General features: G+C 43.3%; 1 protein-coding gene across 1 annotated transcript in view; it reads right to left on the bottom strand.

Annotated features, from left to right (window-relative positions):
- Positions 1–14,250, bottom strand: part of LOC126519291 (rabankyrin-5) — a 61,947-nt gene that overhangs the window by 17,238 nt on the left and 30,459 nt on the right. Inside the window, exons 13-16 of the mRNA XM_050168924.3 lie at positions 10,168–10,362; positions 7,549–7,667; positions 5,682–5,838; positions 4,198–4,398 (exon numbers count right to left, since the gene is read on the bottom strand). Coding sequence (XP_050024881.1) covers positions 4,198–4,398; positions 5,682–5,838; positions 7,549–7,667; positions 10,168–10,362 — 672 coding nt within the window. The remainder of the gene's footprint in view (positions 1–4,197; positions 4,399–5,681; positions 5,839–7,548; positions 7,668–10,167; positions 10,363–14,250) is intronic.

The raw sequence follows: 14,250 nt of genomic DNA on the forward strand, positions 1-14,250 counted from the left end.
TGTATTCTTTGTTACCAAAAGTACTAGAGATCACAAAAATTCTAGCACTTCCTATGGCAGAAAGAAGCACCACACCAGTGCAGTCTCCCTTTAAGACACGCAAAAGAGCTTCACAAACTTGTTCCTCTCATAGAATGTTGGATTCTGGGGTTTCATGTGTCAAAACCACGATTTGATTATGAGGCATGCCATAGTATGGGACTCTGGATTAATTCTGACCACCAGCGAATCTTTAACGTGCCTCCAATGTACTAGAGACGGGCATTTTTGCATTTCACCCCCATTGTAATTGCAGCTGCCACCTCTTATCGAATGTTGAGAATAACAAAATGTGTAGCATATAGTGTGATATATAATATATTATAATACACAGAACACATTTTTTGACCTAATAAAAAGCAGAGTTGCCGAGTGGGGTCCTTCATTCCATTCCAATTCGCTTCCAGACAGTGGAAATTTCCATCAATTCCACTCCTTTAGACTCCTGAAATGGTGAGAGTTGGACCATTCCCATTCCTGGGATTCATCCAATTCCAGTAACTGCAATGCTTTCTCTACAACTGTTGCTACTTGTGCAGAAATTACAAGATGTGCACATAAAGCAATTACACGTGTGATAGGACTAGACAAAGAAGTACATAAAACATTATTACACAAATTTTATTATCTTGATTGTCAAATAGCGTCAGCATACATACGTTAGCTGCATGTGTTAGTCACGAATATGTGATGCGATTGCAAACTATATTCAGTTCTTGTGATCAAAATATATCCAAAGCATGCCAATTTGTGGTGACAGTTGCGGGGTCTGAAACATGCTCTTGGGACAAACGAATGACAATGCAGTATTGCAAACAATCAAGAGGGCATTTATTGTACCTCTCATACACTAAAGGCCAAACAATGAAATTTTCCTTACCTCAGTAAGGAAGCCTTCATTGAGGTGAGGCCACCTTATGTTACTCTGAAAGCTTCCTTACTGAGGGGCCCTCAGTAAAGGTTTCCTTGGTGCTTCCTCAGTGTAAGGTAGATCCGAAGCTACTTCCATGCATCCTTACGCCGCTCCTGGCCCTGAAAGAGTGCTTCACCTCACTGCTTAGCCACGTGACGCTTGCTTGCGCATGAGCGCTGTTGCCGGCCTGCAGAGAAGCGCACGCACGGTACGTTTTGCCAGGCATGTTTGTTTCAGCCGCGTGTTCGACAGTAGTGGAATCGGTGGTGATGCTAGGCGTTGCGTGATACCAGCGTGCCAGTGTTGCTGGAGCACATCAAGTTCTGCACTATGATATACTACTTTTTACGTTTAGTAAACAAAACTAGAAGAAAACGTCCATGCATCACCATATTTGCACTTCAGTTTATCACACCGACCCCGCTGGCGCCTAGCTATGTGGAGAATCCAGATTACAGGAGACGCATGCGAGTAGAGAGTTTCCACACAGCCTGAATTGTAGTCCCCTCTTCCAAAGCCCCTTCCTCCTTACACCGAAAAATGCAAAGAAACAGAGCAAATGCTTACTCTCTAGGCTCCTTCAAAACTGTAATTTCAAGTGGCCTATAATATTCAAGGTCTTTATACTGAAATTATGCCTCTTCATGTCTATGTGGTTTTTCAATTTAGGATTAAGCCAAACATAGCACTCATTTCTTACATGGTGCACCAATTTTTCAAATATTTACTATAGTCTACAGTTGCCAACTTGTGACTGCTCCAAATAAAGATAGACATGTGCAGGGTTCAACAATTTGCGATGCCATTTTTGGCCTCCATCCTTGTGCCGTAGGTCAAATGTGCTCTTGCTAAACTGAATAATATTTTTTGATGACTAGAAGTTGCTGTCTTTAAATGCACTTCATTTTTGTAAATGCAGAAAGGTCACTGTGTCTTCAGAAATGTGGAGTGTTCAGAATACAGTGTTGTTTATAATTACCACAGCAGCACTAGTCACTTATAGCTAGATACTGAAAGAACCGATAGGAGAAATACAATATATTGGCCAAGTCTAGGTCACTCCAAGTGGCAAATTTACCACTTTGAGTGTCTCGCTTAAAGTCAACATTTTGCATTCAATGACTATGTGCCCATTCTATTTAAACTCCATTCCAGAATATCGGGCTCCCATTTCATTTCCACTCCATCTGTCTGGCTGCTGCCACATCATTCTATTTGCATTCCATTCCAGGTGTATAAAAATGTGGAATGATTCCACGATCTTGCACTCCGTAACTCTGATAAAAGGTAATGAAGTTTTGAAGCAATTGCTTATGCTGAAGTAATGTTTTAATCTGCCAAACATTAAACACCCAACATATAAAGCATTAGCCATTGCCCTGTGGTTCACAACAAGCTTCTGCAGTACGGTATTACACTATGAGCAGTCTAGAGCATCTACTACACACAAATATAAACAAGTGGAATGACAATGCAACAAAATCTACAGGTGCTGTCTGTATCAAACGTTCGAAAGCCACAAAACACATAACCAGAGCTGTCTGGGAATTTTCGACGAGTGCCGAGCACTTGTGGCATTGCCATAACTCCGAAGGCAACAACAAAAACACCTTTTTGGCGTTTATACCTTCCCAGCTTTGACAGAGTTACAATATCACTACTGCACAGCTTCTGAAACTGTTGGAACCATGCATGCAGCAGCCTGTTTGTGTTTGGCAGGGTAGATGGTACAATTACAGCAAAGGCTCAGATTCTGTGCAGTTGCTGAAAACACCAGCATGCCCTAAAGAGACACTAAAGAGAACCACTGAATCAGTTTAGACTGATAGGGTATTGTTTGAAAACTATGTTGTTTTTAACCCTTTAAGGGTCAATGACGTAAATATATGGCGCCGTGAACAAATCCAAAATGGTCGATGCCGTATATTTACGGCGCCATCTGTATGTTTAAAAAGCGCGCCAATTTATAAATTTTTTCTTTCTTGGCATGTGCTGCCACTATGTGGGAATACAGGGAACTTCTTTCTCGCGCCTCCCTCTCTCGATTTTTGTGGTATGGTTTGTTTTAGAGCTAGTTTGCTCCGGCGCGTCTATATACTACTGCTCGTGCATTGGCGCATGAACGGGCGGGCAGCGGTTTGGGTTTTGTTCCATGGGCGGTTTCGGCTTCTTGCGCTCGCAAAACTGATGGCTATCTTGTTACTAATCCCTCAAAGGGCAGCCGCCTGTTTCTCGCTCGTTTAGTGCTCACAGCGGTGAGCATAGGAAGGATGCCGCTGTGCATGCGTTTCCTTTTCTTTCCTTTTTTTTGAGGGGGGGAGGGGGGAACTCGCAATATCTAATTGCCTCTGGTTGGCAATAAGATAAAGATATGCGGAAGTTTGTTACTCGTTTAGCTTTTTTGACGGGCACACAACCACACAGTTTTCTTGAGTGCGGTCACCTACGCAGTTCGATTATGCTATGAACGTAAATATTAGTGTAGGAGCAGGAACATTTCAGACTTGAGATATTTTTGCACGTGCACATATTTTAAGTCTTGAACTATAACAATGCAAGAAATTTTGAATTCTTATAAGTTTATTTCCTTTTTTATTGTTATTCATGAATAAAGTGTACATATATACCAACACAAAATATGTTTTTCTCACTTTACGGTCATTCCAGAAAAATTACGATAAATTTTTTCCGGTTAGATCCCTCAGAAGAATCGGAAGCTGGAAAAAAAAATATCGACTTAAGGCGCTCGCATATGGTGAAAAAAATCGACCCTGAAAGGGTTAATTTCACGATAGTAGGTTGATTACTGAAGAGACAATGAAGGAGAAAGTTTTTTTTTTGAAATCTGTGTTGAAACTCCAACCCCAGTTTGTCAGTGTGACGCCACAAATTTAGAAGTATGTATATTGTCATTACTAATTGCGCTGGCTCTGCAAAAGTTCCCAAAACTTGCCATATTCAGTTCTTGACACCTTTAGAACACAATGTAACCAATCTTTACGATAAGGATCTTCTCACAATAAGAGTGGTGTTTTTGGTATTGTAGAAGGGTAAATTACTAATACAGAATAAATAATTTTCCCCTTTAAGTGTGCCTTTAAGCTTCAGTCTGAATTGCTCCAACATATCTTAGGCTAACATGACACCTTAAAGGTTACAAAGCATACGAAAACGCTTTGTAGTTACATGAAATCACAAAAGTGCTCTGCAAAACAGCACTGCTTAATCAAGAGTTTGTCACTTGCCTGTTCAGGTGCAGTCGGTTCTCGGGCAATAATGGTCTCCGCAGCTTTGTTGTTACGTGTGGTCATGGCCATAGCAAATGGTGTCAAACCTTGCTTGTCCCGTAAACTTAGATTAATGGCTGGGTGAGCCAGAAGCAACGAAATTATAACAGAGTTTTGGTTGCTGATGGCAACATGCAGTGGCGTTCTACCTTCAGAGTCCTGGAGACAAATTCGAACACGTGAGCAGGTGCACAGCCAAGGGCTGTATTCTGAAACAATCCACTTCGGCGATACTATTGCATTCGGTCCACCAATGTTGTGTGCCAATTGGCTGTTTTGACAAAACTGGAAAATAAATAGCGTCTTCTTGTGGTCTTGGCCTACATCAATTTGACGTCACACGGTGTTGTTGGGTGCTCCAGACATATATTGAGTAAACGACCATGTCTTTTGCGGTCGGTTGGTGGTGTAGTGTAGTAGAGGTAAGTACATTGGTAATTTATAGTATCTTTTGGTGGCAGTTTGCAGGTAGTTTTGTGCAGTGGTATTTGTTGACCACTGATCGGCTATTGCATTGTGTTGCCTTGTGTAAGTGACAATTTTTGATTAAAGTCTCTTGGAACAGCTGGCAGCAGCACCATTAACAACGCATTGCTCACGTGGTTGGTGGTGAAGTGTAGTAGAGAAGTCAAATGATGCTGCTCTGGCAGTGCACAATGGCTGACACACAGATGCAGAAACAGTGCGACACTTTATAATATCATGAAAATCTCTTTTGCAGCCGCACGAGTTGTAGCACAATTTATTCATTAAAATAAAACACTTTGCACTTCCTTTTTCAATTTCTTTTACTATAGCAGCTATAGCCAACTGTAGTCGGTGCGCAGAACCTGTACTATGGCCATTACACTCGAAAACAACACACTCGAGCAGCTCTGCACTCTCACGGTGCGCTGTGAAGCATTCGAGTGCATGCCATCGTCATGGGTAAGCAGCCAGTTGATTTATTTAACGTGACTATCGCCAAGTCGATAGTATTGCCAAGGTGGATCATTTCAGGATACAGCCCCAGGATAAAAACGCTTTTACTGAACACACATGGCACAGTCTAAGGTCATTTGTAGATGTTCCTTTATCGATTTTCGTCTATCATTGCTGATTTGAACATAAATTTTTTCTCAAGCACAAATTATTGTTATGGCAGTTTCATAAAGATATGTCACTGGCTACACCAATGCAAAACAATTCCACAAAATGGAAAATATGAGAAATGAAGCTTTCATCAACTGAACAGAGATTACACACAAAATGAACTTAACAGACACCAACATCATAAGCTGCACAGGCATGCCTAAGTGGAGAAGTGTTTCCTCTTAGGCCAACAGTCACTAATGTCATGTGTAGCCTAATTAACTAACCAATACAACAAGCAGAGCTCCAACTTGTTGTCACCTTCAGGAACATTACGTGGTTTCATGCTTTTTTCAACCAGTTTCACTGACCTGGGCATTTACGTCTGCATTGTGCTCAATCAGTGTTTGAACCACTTGCTCTAGGCTCCATGCACAAGAGAGATGAAGTGGTGTTTGCCCATCAAATGCTTCTTCGTCACCTTCACCATGAGGACCAGGCCTCCTAGGACTATTAAGGTCACACCCACTGAAAAAGTAATTAAGAAAGCTTACATGTCTTGCCAAAATGTGTGCAAGAAAATGATCAAGTATTAGGTGAGAATAAGGAATACTTCCAATTTGAGGAGGAAGCAAAACTAGACAGAAGCAAGTCTGCATGCAGTGCCTTAAAGCTGCAGCAACAGTCACCACTACACTAAAGATTGCTTTGCAGGCCTCTAATTGTGTGAATATTTATAAACACAAGGCACTCCTGCTCAGAATTTACATTGAAGATATACTGTTTTTATCACCTATAGGCGTGAATGCATAGCGTTTATTTTTCTTTGCAACTGTATAAAAACTGTCCATTCTTAACTGTTTTCTATAAGCGCAGAAGTGTAACTTTGTTATCCTTCATGTTGTTCTACAATGCGTCATGTGCGTTTTGTGTGAAAAATGTGTATTTGTTGAAACCTACAGGTGCAGAAGCCTTTGTAGGTGTATAAACACTTTTTGCTCCTGTCCATTTACTTGTGCATGTATGCACGAAGAAATAAAGACACAGTGGAATCTCACTAATTTGACCCACTTAATTTGAACATCCTGTTTATTTGAACTCACGCTTTAGTCCTATCAAAATTATGTGCATTTCAATGTGTGAAAATTGTTGGTAATTTGGACATGTAAGCATTTGCAACGGCTAATCTGAACATACCACGCCGCCGACTGTGCTCTCAACAGTGCGCCAACTTATGCAGCTGTGCTTTCAACCCAATGATGCGGCCACACGGTGGCTGCTACTCCCATATTCCATTGCAAGCACCATGTTTTGCCGCATATAACCCGCACTATTTTTTTTTTTAATGTAACAGTAAAGTCGGGGTGCAGATTATTTGTGAATTTTGCCTTGAGGTGCTGCTTCACAGCAGCAAAAGTTTTGCCACGAGATGTGGCTTCACGGCGGCATGCGCCATGCTGCCATGAAGCTCCGCTGCCGTAAAGCTATGCTGCCATAACGCTAAGCTGCCATTAAGCTATGCTGCCATAAAGCTATGCTGCTGTAAAGCTATGCTGCTGTAAAGCTACGCTGCCGTAAAGCTACGCTGCTATGACACTAAGCTGCTGCGTGGCCATGCTACCGTAAAGCCACAGTTCTGGGACGTGTCACTCGTGTTAGCTCAGTACACAATGTGCAGTCTAATGCAGCGCTGCATGCAAGTCCACCATTGAGTGACCTTCTGCTAAATTCAAACAAATTTTCAGGCCCCTTCAAGTTAGAATTATCAAGGTTCGACTGTACTGCTACTCCATGTAACCTTATCATATAGAATTATAAGTAAACTTAATCAATGCTTAAGCACTGTTAAAGCCAAAACGTGCAAAAGAAAGGGGGCAAATGAACAGCAAACTAAGCCTATACATGAGGCATTAAGAATCACAGACAAAAGCAATCTTGGGTACAAAATAAAATACCAAGATGTGAATGGCCTTGCCTGCCTGTTGGGTCTTATAACCTGGTCCCATGGGGCACTTTTGATTGCATAGAGCCAAATCGGGATCAAATTTCCCAATCGTAATGCTTCCTTTGTGCAAGTTCCAGAAGAGAGCCAATCGCGGCCAAGAAATTCAATCCAGACTGGGCTCGATCGCGATAGACAGTGATCAGTGTGACTGGGGTACAAGAAAGAGAAGCCAGCAAAGGTACGCTCTAAATGAAAAAGCAGGCAGAGGATGGCTGCATGGCCACAAGACGCACCTCCTAACCAGGAAGCAGGCCACAGAGTCATTGTTTTCGTCAATGGCCCTGTGCAGTAATGTTTGGTAGCAACACCCAGGACCCTCTGACCAGCAGTCAGTATCACAGCCATACTGGACCTGAAACAGTTACAAGAGATCACATAATGCTGCTGAATAAAAAAGAACTTACTAAAATTGCACAGTGATTAACCTGTATAAAGTAAAGATGAGGAAAAATTTCTCCCTTTGTATTACACTGCACTAGTTATCTCTGCTATTGTGTACACAATATTAATCCGAATATTTTGGGAACCTTTGGAGCACAGTGACTGCATTAAGGGGGGACGCGGGGATCAACTATGGAAAAACGACCCAAAAATCACTTTTTAGAAAGTTGCAGATTCCGAATCTTTGACCCCTTTTCTATAAGTTTTCCAAGTATTTCCGCTGAAAACGACTGCTAAGTACCATAAATAAATATATACACCAGGCAATACAGCGAAAATTTCGTGAAAATCGGTGGAAAAGTCGCGGTTTTCGAGCGCCCCTAGCTCCGGAACGGCAGTACGCGGCGCGGCCATGCTGGTACCGTTGAAAAGCGCGCCTCTTCGCCTTTTGACGCCCCTCTTTCATTTCCTGAGAGAGAGAAGAGCAAGCATAAAAACATAAAAAGTCTGAAGGTCGCGGAGCTGCTTGTTACGGCCGCCGATTGGCTTGCTCCGTCACGTGCGTTCTATGAGCCGCCCCATTGGCCGGGTCTGGAAGCGAGCTGCTGCGGCGTCTGCTTCTCCCGTTTCTTCGCGCGCTGGCTGCTGCGCCTTTGTTTACGTGTTAGATATTCGAGGTACACCGCCGCTTCATCGCTTTATTCCGATTTGAGTTTTCTATTTCATTTTGTGGTTTCGAGCATGACTGGGCGGACGTGGACGACGAAATACGCGACCAAGCACCGCTTCGGCAGCCGCAAGCGCAAGCCGCCGAACATCCGAACGATAAGTAGTCCTAGCAGAGATGTGTCCGCGCGCTAGCTTGCAAGAGAGACTGTCGACGCATTGCCGGGCAGTTCGCAGGCTGTTGCAGCCTTGAGCTCCAATGGTGATGATACCGAACTAATAACGGCCGTTTCCGATGCTTCCGGGCCTGCGACGTCCCGTAAATACTCCGCGACGTACCCCGATTGTGCCACCGCCGTCACCGAGATGAACGACGAAAGTGCGGTCCAAGCGCGTGCGTCTGCCGGCCGTGAAAACGAACCGTGCATCAGCAACGGTCGCACCATACAGTCGCATCTTGAGTCACAATTCATCTTGTCAGAGGTATTGAATATGACCGCCGCCACTGTCCGCGCGTCACTTGGTTCTGTGCCGGCAACCGAACGGAAGATAGGGTTTACGGCGGGAGGAGCATGCTCGGTGGTGACGGACTCAAGCGAGTCGAGCGGCTGAGAAAGATGCCTTGAGCAAGAAGAGGGCACAAAAAGCACATGAAAGCAAGCATAAAAGATCCAAGAAGCCAAGAGATCAACCTGACACCTGCACCTACAAGGCCGGTGGTTTCTACTCGAATAAACATGGCTCAAAACTTCGAACGCCTTTTTCTCAAAACTTTTTTCTACCACCAAGGTCAACTTGCAAAGCCAATATCTCAGCCACTGTTATGAATATTTTTACACCGTTTGTTTTGTTACACTCATTGTGCATCACTGCACACAGTGACATGTTTTGTTTTCAAAATAGTTGCTTCAATAATTTGTTATCTTTTGTTTTCACAGTCGAGATTTTCATGCAACTGAAGTAGCTACCAAGGAATGAGAATATAAAAAAAATCTGCTAGGCTAAAAAAATTATAGGAATGTCACTGTGTGGAGGATACATATAGGAGTGCTATCAATGTTTGCTTGAACTCCTAATATCAATATACAGGTGTGCAGGCATTTTGCAAAAATGAAAGCAGAAAAATTTTGTAAACAAAAAAGTACTTCAGATATTGCAGCCATATTTTCACAGTTTTGTTTATGTGATGTTATTAACACCTGTGCAAAATTTCATCAAAATCGGCTGGTAAATAAAGAAGTTTGCTTTGATCCCCATGTCCCCCCTTAAGCAGTAAAAGCAGAAGAGTAAGTTCAATTGCAACATGAATGTGTCAATGCATTCACCATCAATAGAAGTTATGCAACTTGTGACCTATAATATGGTCAGTGTTAAGCACACTTGCAAAACTGATCTGCATCAAGTGTTGCACTGGCATCAGAAAGCAGACTTGTTATGGTTTGTGCAGGAGCTACAAGAGTGAAAATAATGATGAAATTGTTTTGACTGCATAAAGGAATAGCTGTTCATGAAGCTCGTTTTCTGCACTTATTGTCACATGTGAACAGGCTGTGCTAATTCTCTGCATAAATCAATCAAACAGCACTCTTCAACAATTGTTTTCATTTGGATGAGAATTGGAATGCAGTCTTGGATGTGGCATATGTTTTAAACTCATGCCCTGGATAGGAACTAAAGTTTTCTGTCAGCATGTAATACACACAAAGCAAATTTGGTCGTACTTAATAGCTCATTCAGCACAGGCACTTCAGTGTGCTTGCTGTAATAGAAAAATGCATGCCAGTTGTGAACTAAGCCGTACTCACAAGGACGGAGGCAACATCTTCCTGGCCACCTTCTAAGGCAAGCCAGAGAGCACTCTTGCAGCTACTGGCTTCATCTGTTATAGTCATATCAGCACCTCGCTCACACAATGCCTTGACCACTGCCGGTAGGTGGCGTTTGATGGCAAGCTGAAGTGGACTCTCCCCGTCCTGAGTGCGCAGGTTGAGGTCAGCCCCCTGTGCAGATATTATTTATGGATACTTTATAGATACCAGGTAATGCTGCTAAGACAACATGAAGAGTAACCACAAACACAGCTGGTACACGTCAACATGACATAAACCGGACAAGTTTTCTAAGCTACAGTGGTGGAACAGCTGTACTAATGTGCCAATTACCCGCCGTGGTTGCTCAGTTGCTATGGTGTTGGGCTGCTGAGCACGAGGTCGCGGGATCGAATCCCGGCCACGGCGGCCGCATTTCGATGGGGGCGAAATGCGAAAACACCCGTGTACTTAGATTTAGGTGCACATTAAAGAACCCCAGGTGGTCGAAATTTCCGGAGTCCCCCACTACGGCGTGCCTCATAATCAGAAAGTGGTTTTGGTACGTAAAACCCCATAATTTAATTTAATGTGCCAATTGTGCTGAGGGCAGGCCTTCGCGCCATCCTGCTCCAAAAAAACAAAAGCTGCCTTGTTAGTAAAACTGAAACCAAAACCTAAAGAGTGCTATCATCATCATCCCTGTGAAAGTGTACAAAGTGGCCATAGCCGCAGTTATAGCCAGTGCCACCAGTTCTCCATTTGCTTTTTTTTTTGCTCTTTTATTGCATAGCTCTCTGGCGGAAGTTCTAATCTTATGCCACTGTGCAGTCTTGTTTGTGCTCTTTGTGGTGCAATTTCGCATTCTAGCATTCATCGAGTTACTGTAACGCTGAGTACACTCAAAGAGGCTGTCGGATGAAAGAGCAGTTACAGATAACGTTCATTTGCACATTGTATAGCATAGTTGTTGACGGAGCCACCATAAACATGCCTTGTAGTTGTGCATACTCAAACCGCTGAATACGAAGAGGAGGAGCAAAAAGAGGAAAGACAGGGTGGTTAGTAACCGCTGGCTAATAATTTCCCATTAGTGAGGACATTCCTTGCAGCAGTGCACGATCAGAAGAGTAGACTCCATGGTTTTAATTAAGAAGCTTATGTATGACCCAATGCACAGTTATGCAGGAGATACTCAGTCAAGCCACTGGATATTTTCACTGTAATTTTGGTTTAGTCGTGCACATCCTATAGTGTGTGGTCTGCCTTACACGTCCTTGTGCTGCAATCTAATTTTTTTTTTTCGCTTGAAGTGCAGCGAACATGCAAACGCCTGCTACAAATCGAAATTGTAGAAGTGGCTTTGTACTGCAATATGCACACAGCGAGACAAATTATATTAAACATTCTTGTGAAACTCGACTAGTAATTTTTATCACGAATGCCACATTGATACACAAAGCTGGCTGTGCTATATTTGTTGACCATTTTAGTTGTTACTGAGACCATATTGCGTCTAGATCTATGTGCAACACTGTGCCAAAGGCACTTATTGCTATGCCAAATCGGCTTTCTGCCTGTGCCGCAATCTGTGCCGAGAGGTCAAATGGCTGTTCCGCCATTGTAAAGCACTGACGGAAATGTAGCACCACAAATGTGTATTAACACCATGGTATTGCTAATACTGCACCTCAGACTGAGAGATGTTTGAATGATGGGGCTGTGAGAGAGCCTGTAGCGGAAGGCTCTTTATCATTGTGCTCCAAATTATCTGTACAAAAATGTTTTGCATACTGGACTAATAGTTCAGCCGATCAGCACATATCATGCAACACTAGCACATTGAAACAACTACAAAATGAGCAGCAATACGTTTGAATAACAAACACTTCCTCATGAGACAACAAGCAAGAGACCAGAAACATTTGCTTCACAAGATGTCTATCCCTTCTAGTTCTTTGTCGTACCTTCTTCAAAAGCGTTAAATCAGCCCAATGAGATTCCTCTGTGCTTATTTTCACGTGACAGACAACAAAGCAACCAATGCAGCTCTGTACTCTGCTTTTATATGTGCCTTACCCTTTTGAGCTGGGTCTTAATCTTCCTTACAGTTCCCCTGCACTTTAGATTCCTTATCAGAGCCGATAGGACCTGCATTTTTGTGTACTGCTGTGAGGGAAACGCATGTACCTGCCTGCTGCAGCTACGTGCCCCTACCCAAATAAACATGCATTGTAAGGCTGATTTACCTAAACTTGAATTGGCTGAAATGGAAAGTTTGTTATGATCTCCCCTGATGCTCATAGCACACCATAAATGTGCACATTTGCTAAGAGCTACATTTATGCAAGTTCTATTTTCTCAGCTCAGGATTTCTTCCTACAATGACGATACTTCAGGTGCTCCCTGTAATACAGTCGAATTTCGATATATCAAACAGCTCAGTGATTGCGAAATAGTTTGATATAGCCAGAATTCAATATATAAAATCACATAAAAAAAAACGCATAAAAAACTTCTGCAAATCAATCAATGAACCAAGGGCACGATCGGTGATCGTTGTTCGAAGTGTGCAGTCGATTGCGCCGCATGCAATTAGCTTAGGCCATGCTGACGTCGTCAGCCGTGCAAAGCCTGTGCGGCCTAGGCCAATCGCGTGTGGTGCAACCGAACGCGCGCTCCAAACAGCATTCCCTGATCGCGCCCCAATCGTGGCGCAGTAAATACTCACTTGAAGCTTCACACAAAGTATTTATTTATTTGGCTGAAAGTACTGCAGCAGTGTAGCCTGCTTCTTATTGGCAGCCACATGCTTAAACACGGAATCCTCAACATAGTCTAAACGATCCACAAGCGATAGGCTGGTGCCTTTTATCGTGCCGCAGTAGCGGCGTAGAAGGGCCAAAGCAGCTACAGCCTCAGTTGAAGTCGGGAGCGGGGCATGCGGGATCAACCTCGGCAGCGTCTTCGTTCGGCTGCTATTTCTGCTGCGATCTCCACGACTGTCTATCAAAGCATTTTGAAACACTGTCAATAACAAAGTATTAAGTGGCGCCTGCCGCGGTGTCGATGAGTGAGCTCAGTGAGGGCATGCTGCCGCTCGTCTTTATGGATGCAAACTACCAGTCCCTGTGAGGCGTGGCAGGCGCAGAGCGCGGCACTGAGAAGGAGCCAGTGTGACAAATGCAATTCATCGTTGACGTTGTCGAACTAGCCAAGCTGCGTGCGAACAGCTGAACTAGCTGCATGCGAACACTGCTACACCCATCGCACCACCGCCATCTTCAAGGGTGTTGCAGAAAAGCTCGCCACCTGTCACCAGAGCTGCACGTGGTCTGGGGTGGCAGTGTTTGATATATCCATTTACAACTGCCCCGTTTGAAATAAATAAAAAATGAAGCAATTTTCCAGTTGATATAGAAAGTGTCCAATATACGCAATAATTCGATATATCCATGTTTGATATATTGACACGTGTACTTATCTTTATCGGGCGACCATGTTTCGCCGCCTAAGAAATGTTATCCGAAGTTTCTGGAAAGTTATTGATGCTTCTATCCGCTGTCTGTTGTCGCCGAACCTTGTGTTATCTGATTTCATCGCATGACGCGAATGGTGTAGAACTTTGTGGAAGGCATGGCGGGTCCCAATAATTAGCCTGGAACATTCGACGACTGCTGTATAAAAGCCGACATGCTTGACCCGCTGATCAGATTTTTGACGATTGCAGACTGTGTTTGCCGCTCTCATTGTGCTTTAAGTGTAGCCTGTTTTGTGGGCGCAGGTTCGCCCAATAAAAGCTAGTTTTGTCTTTCACAGTATTGCTACTGTGTTCTTTAACGTCACTACCACGTGACAATATCGAGGTTTGACTGTACATACCTACCCTATGCAGGGATGTGGAAGTGTTAGTAACTTTCGAATAATTCATTGAATATTGTCCTATTCAATTCAGTGCTTGAATCGAAGACACTATTTGCAAAAGCAAATATTTTTCGAACAGTTTATGAATATGTCACATTGCAAGTGATGCAAAATCAATCATGAAACTGAAGCAAAAGTGAAGCTACTTTCACCCCT

The sequence above is a fragment of the Dermacentor andersoni genome, chromosome 3 (assembly GCF_023375885.2).
Source record: "Dermacentor andersoni chromosome 3, qqDerAnde1_hic_scaffold, whole genome shotgun sequence".
Classification (NCBI taxonomy): domain Eukaryota; kingdom Metazoa; phylum Arthropoda; class Arachnida; order Ixodida; family Ixodidae; genus Dermacentor; species Dermacentor andersoni.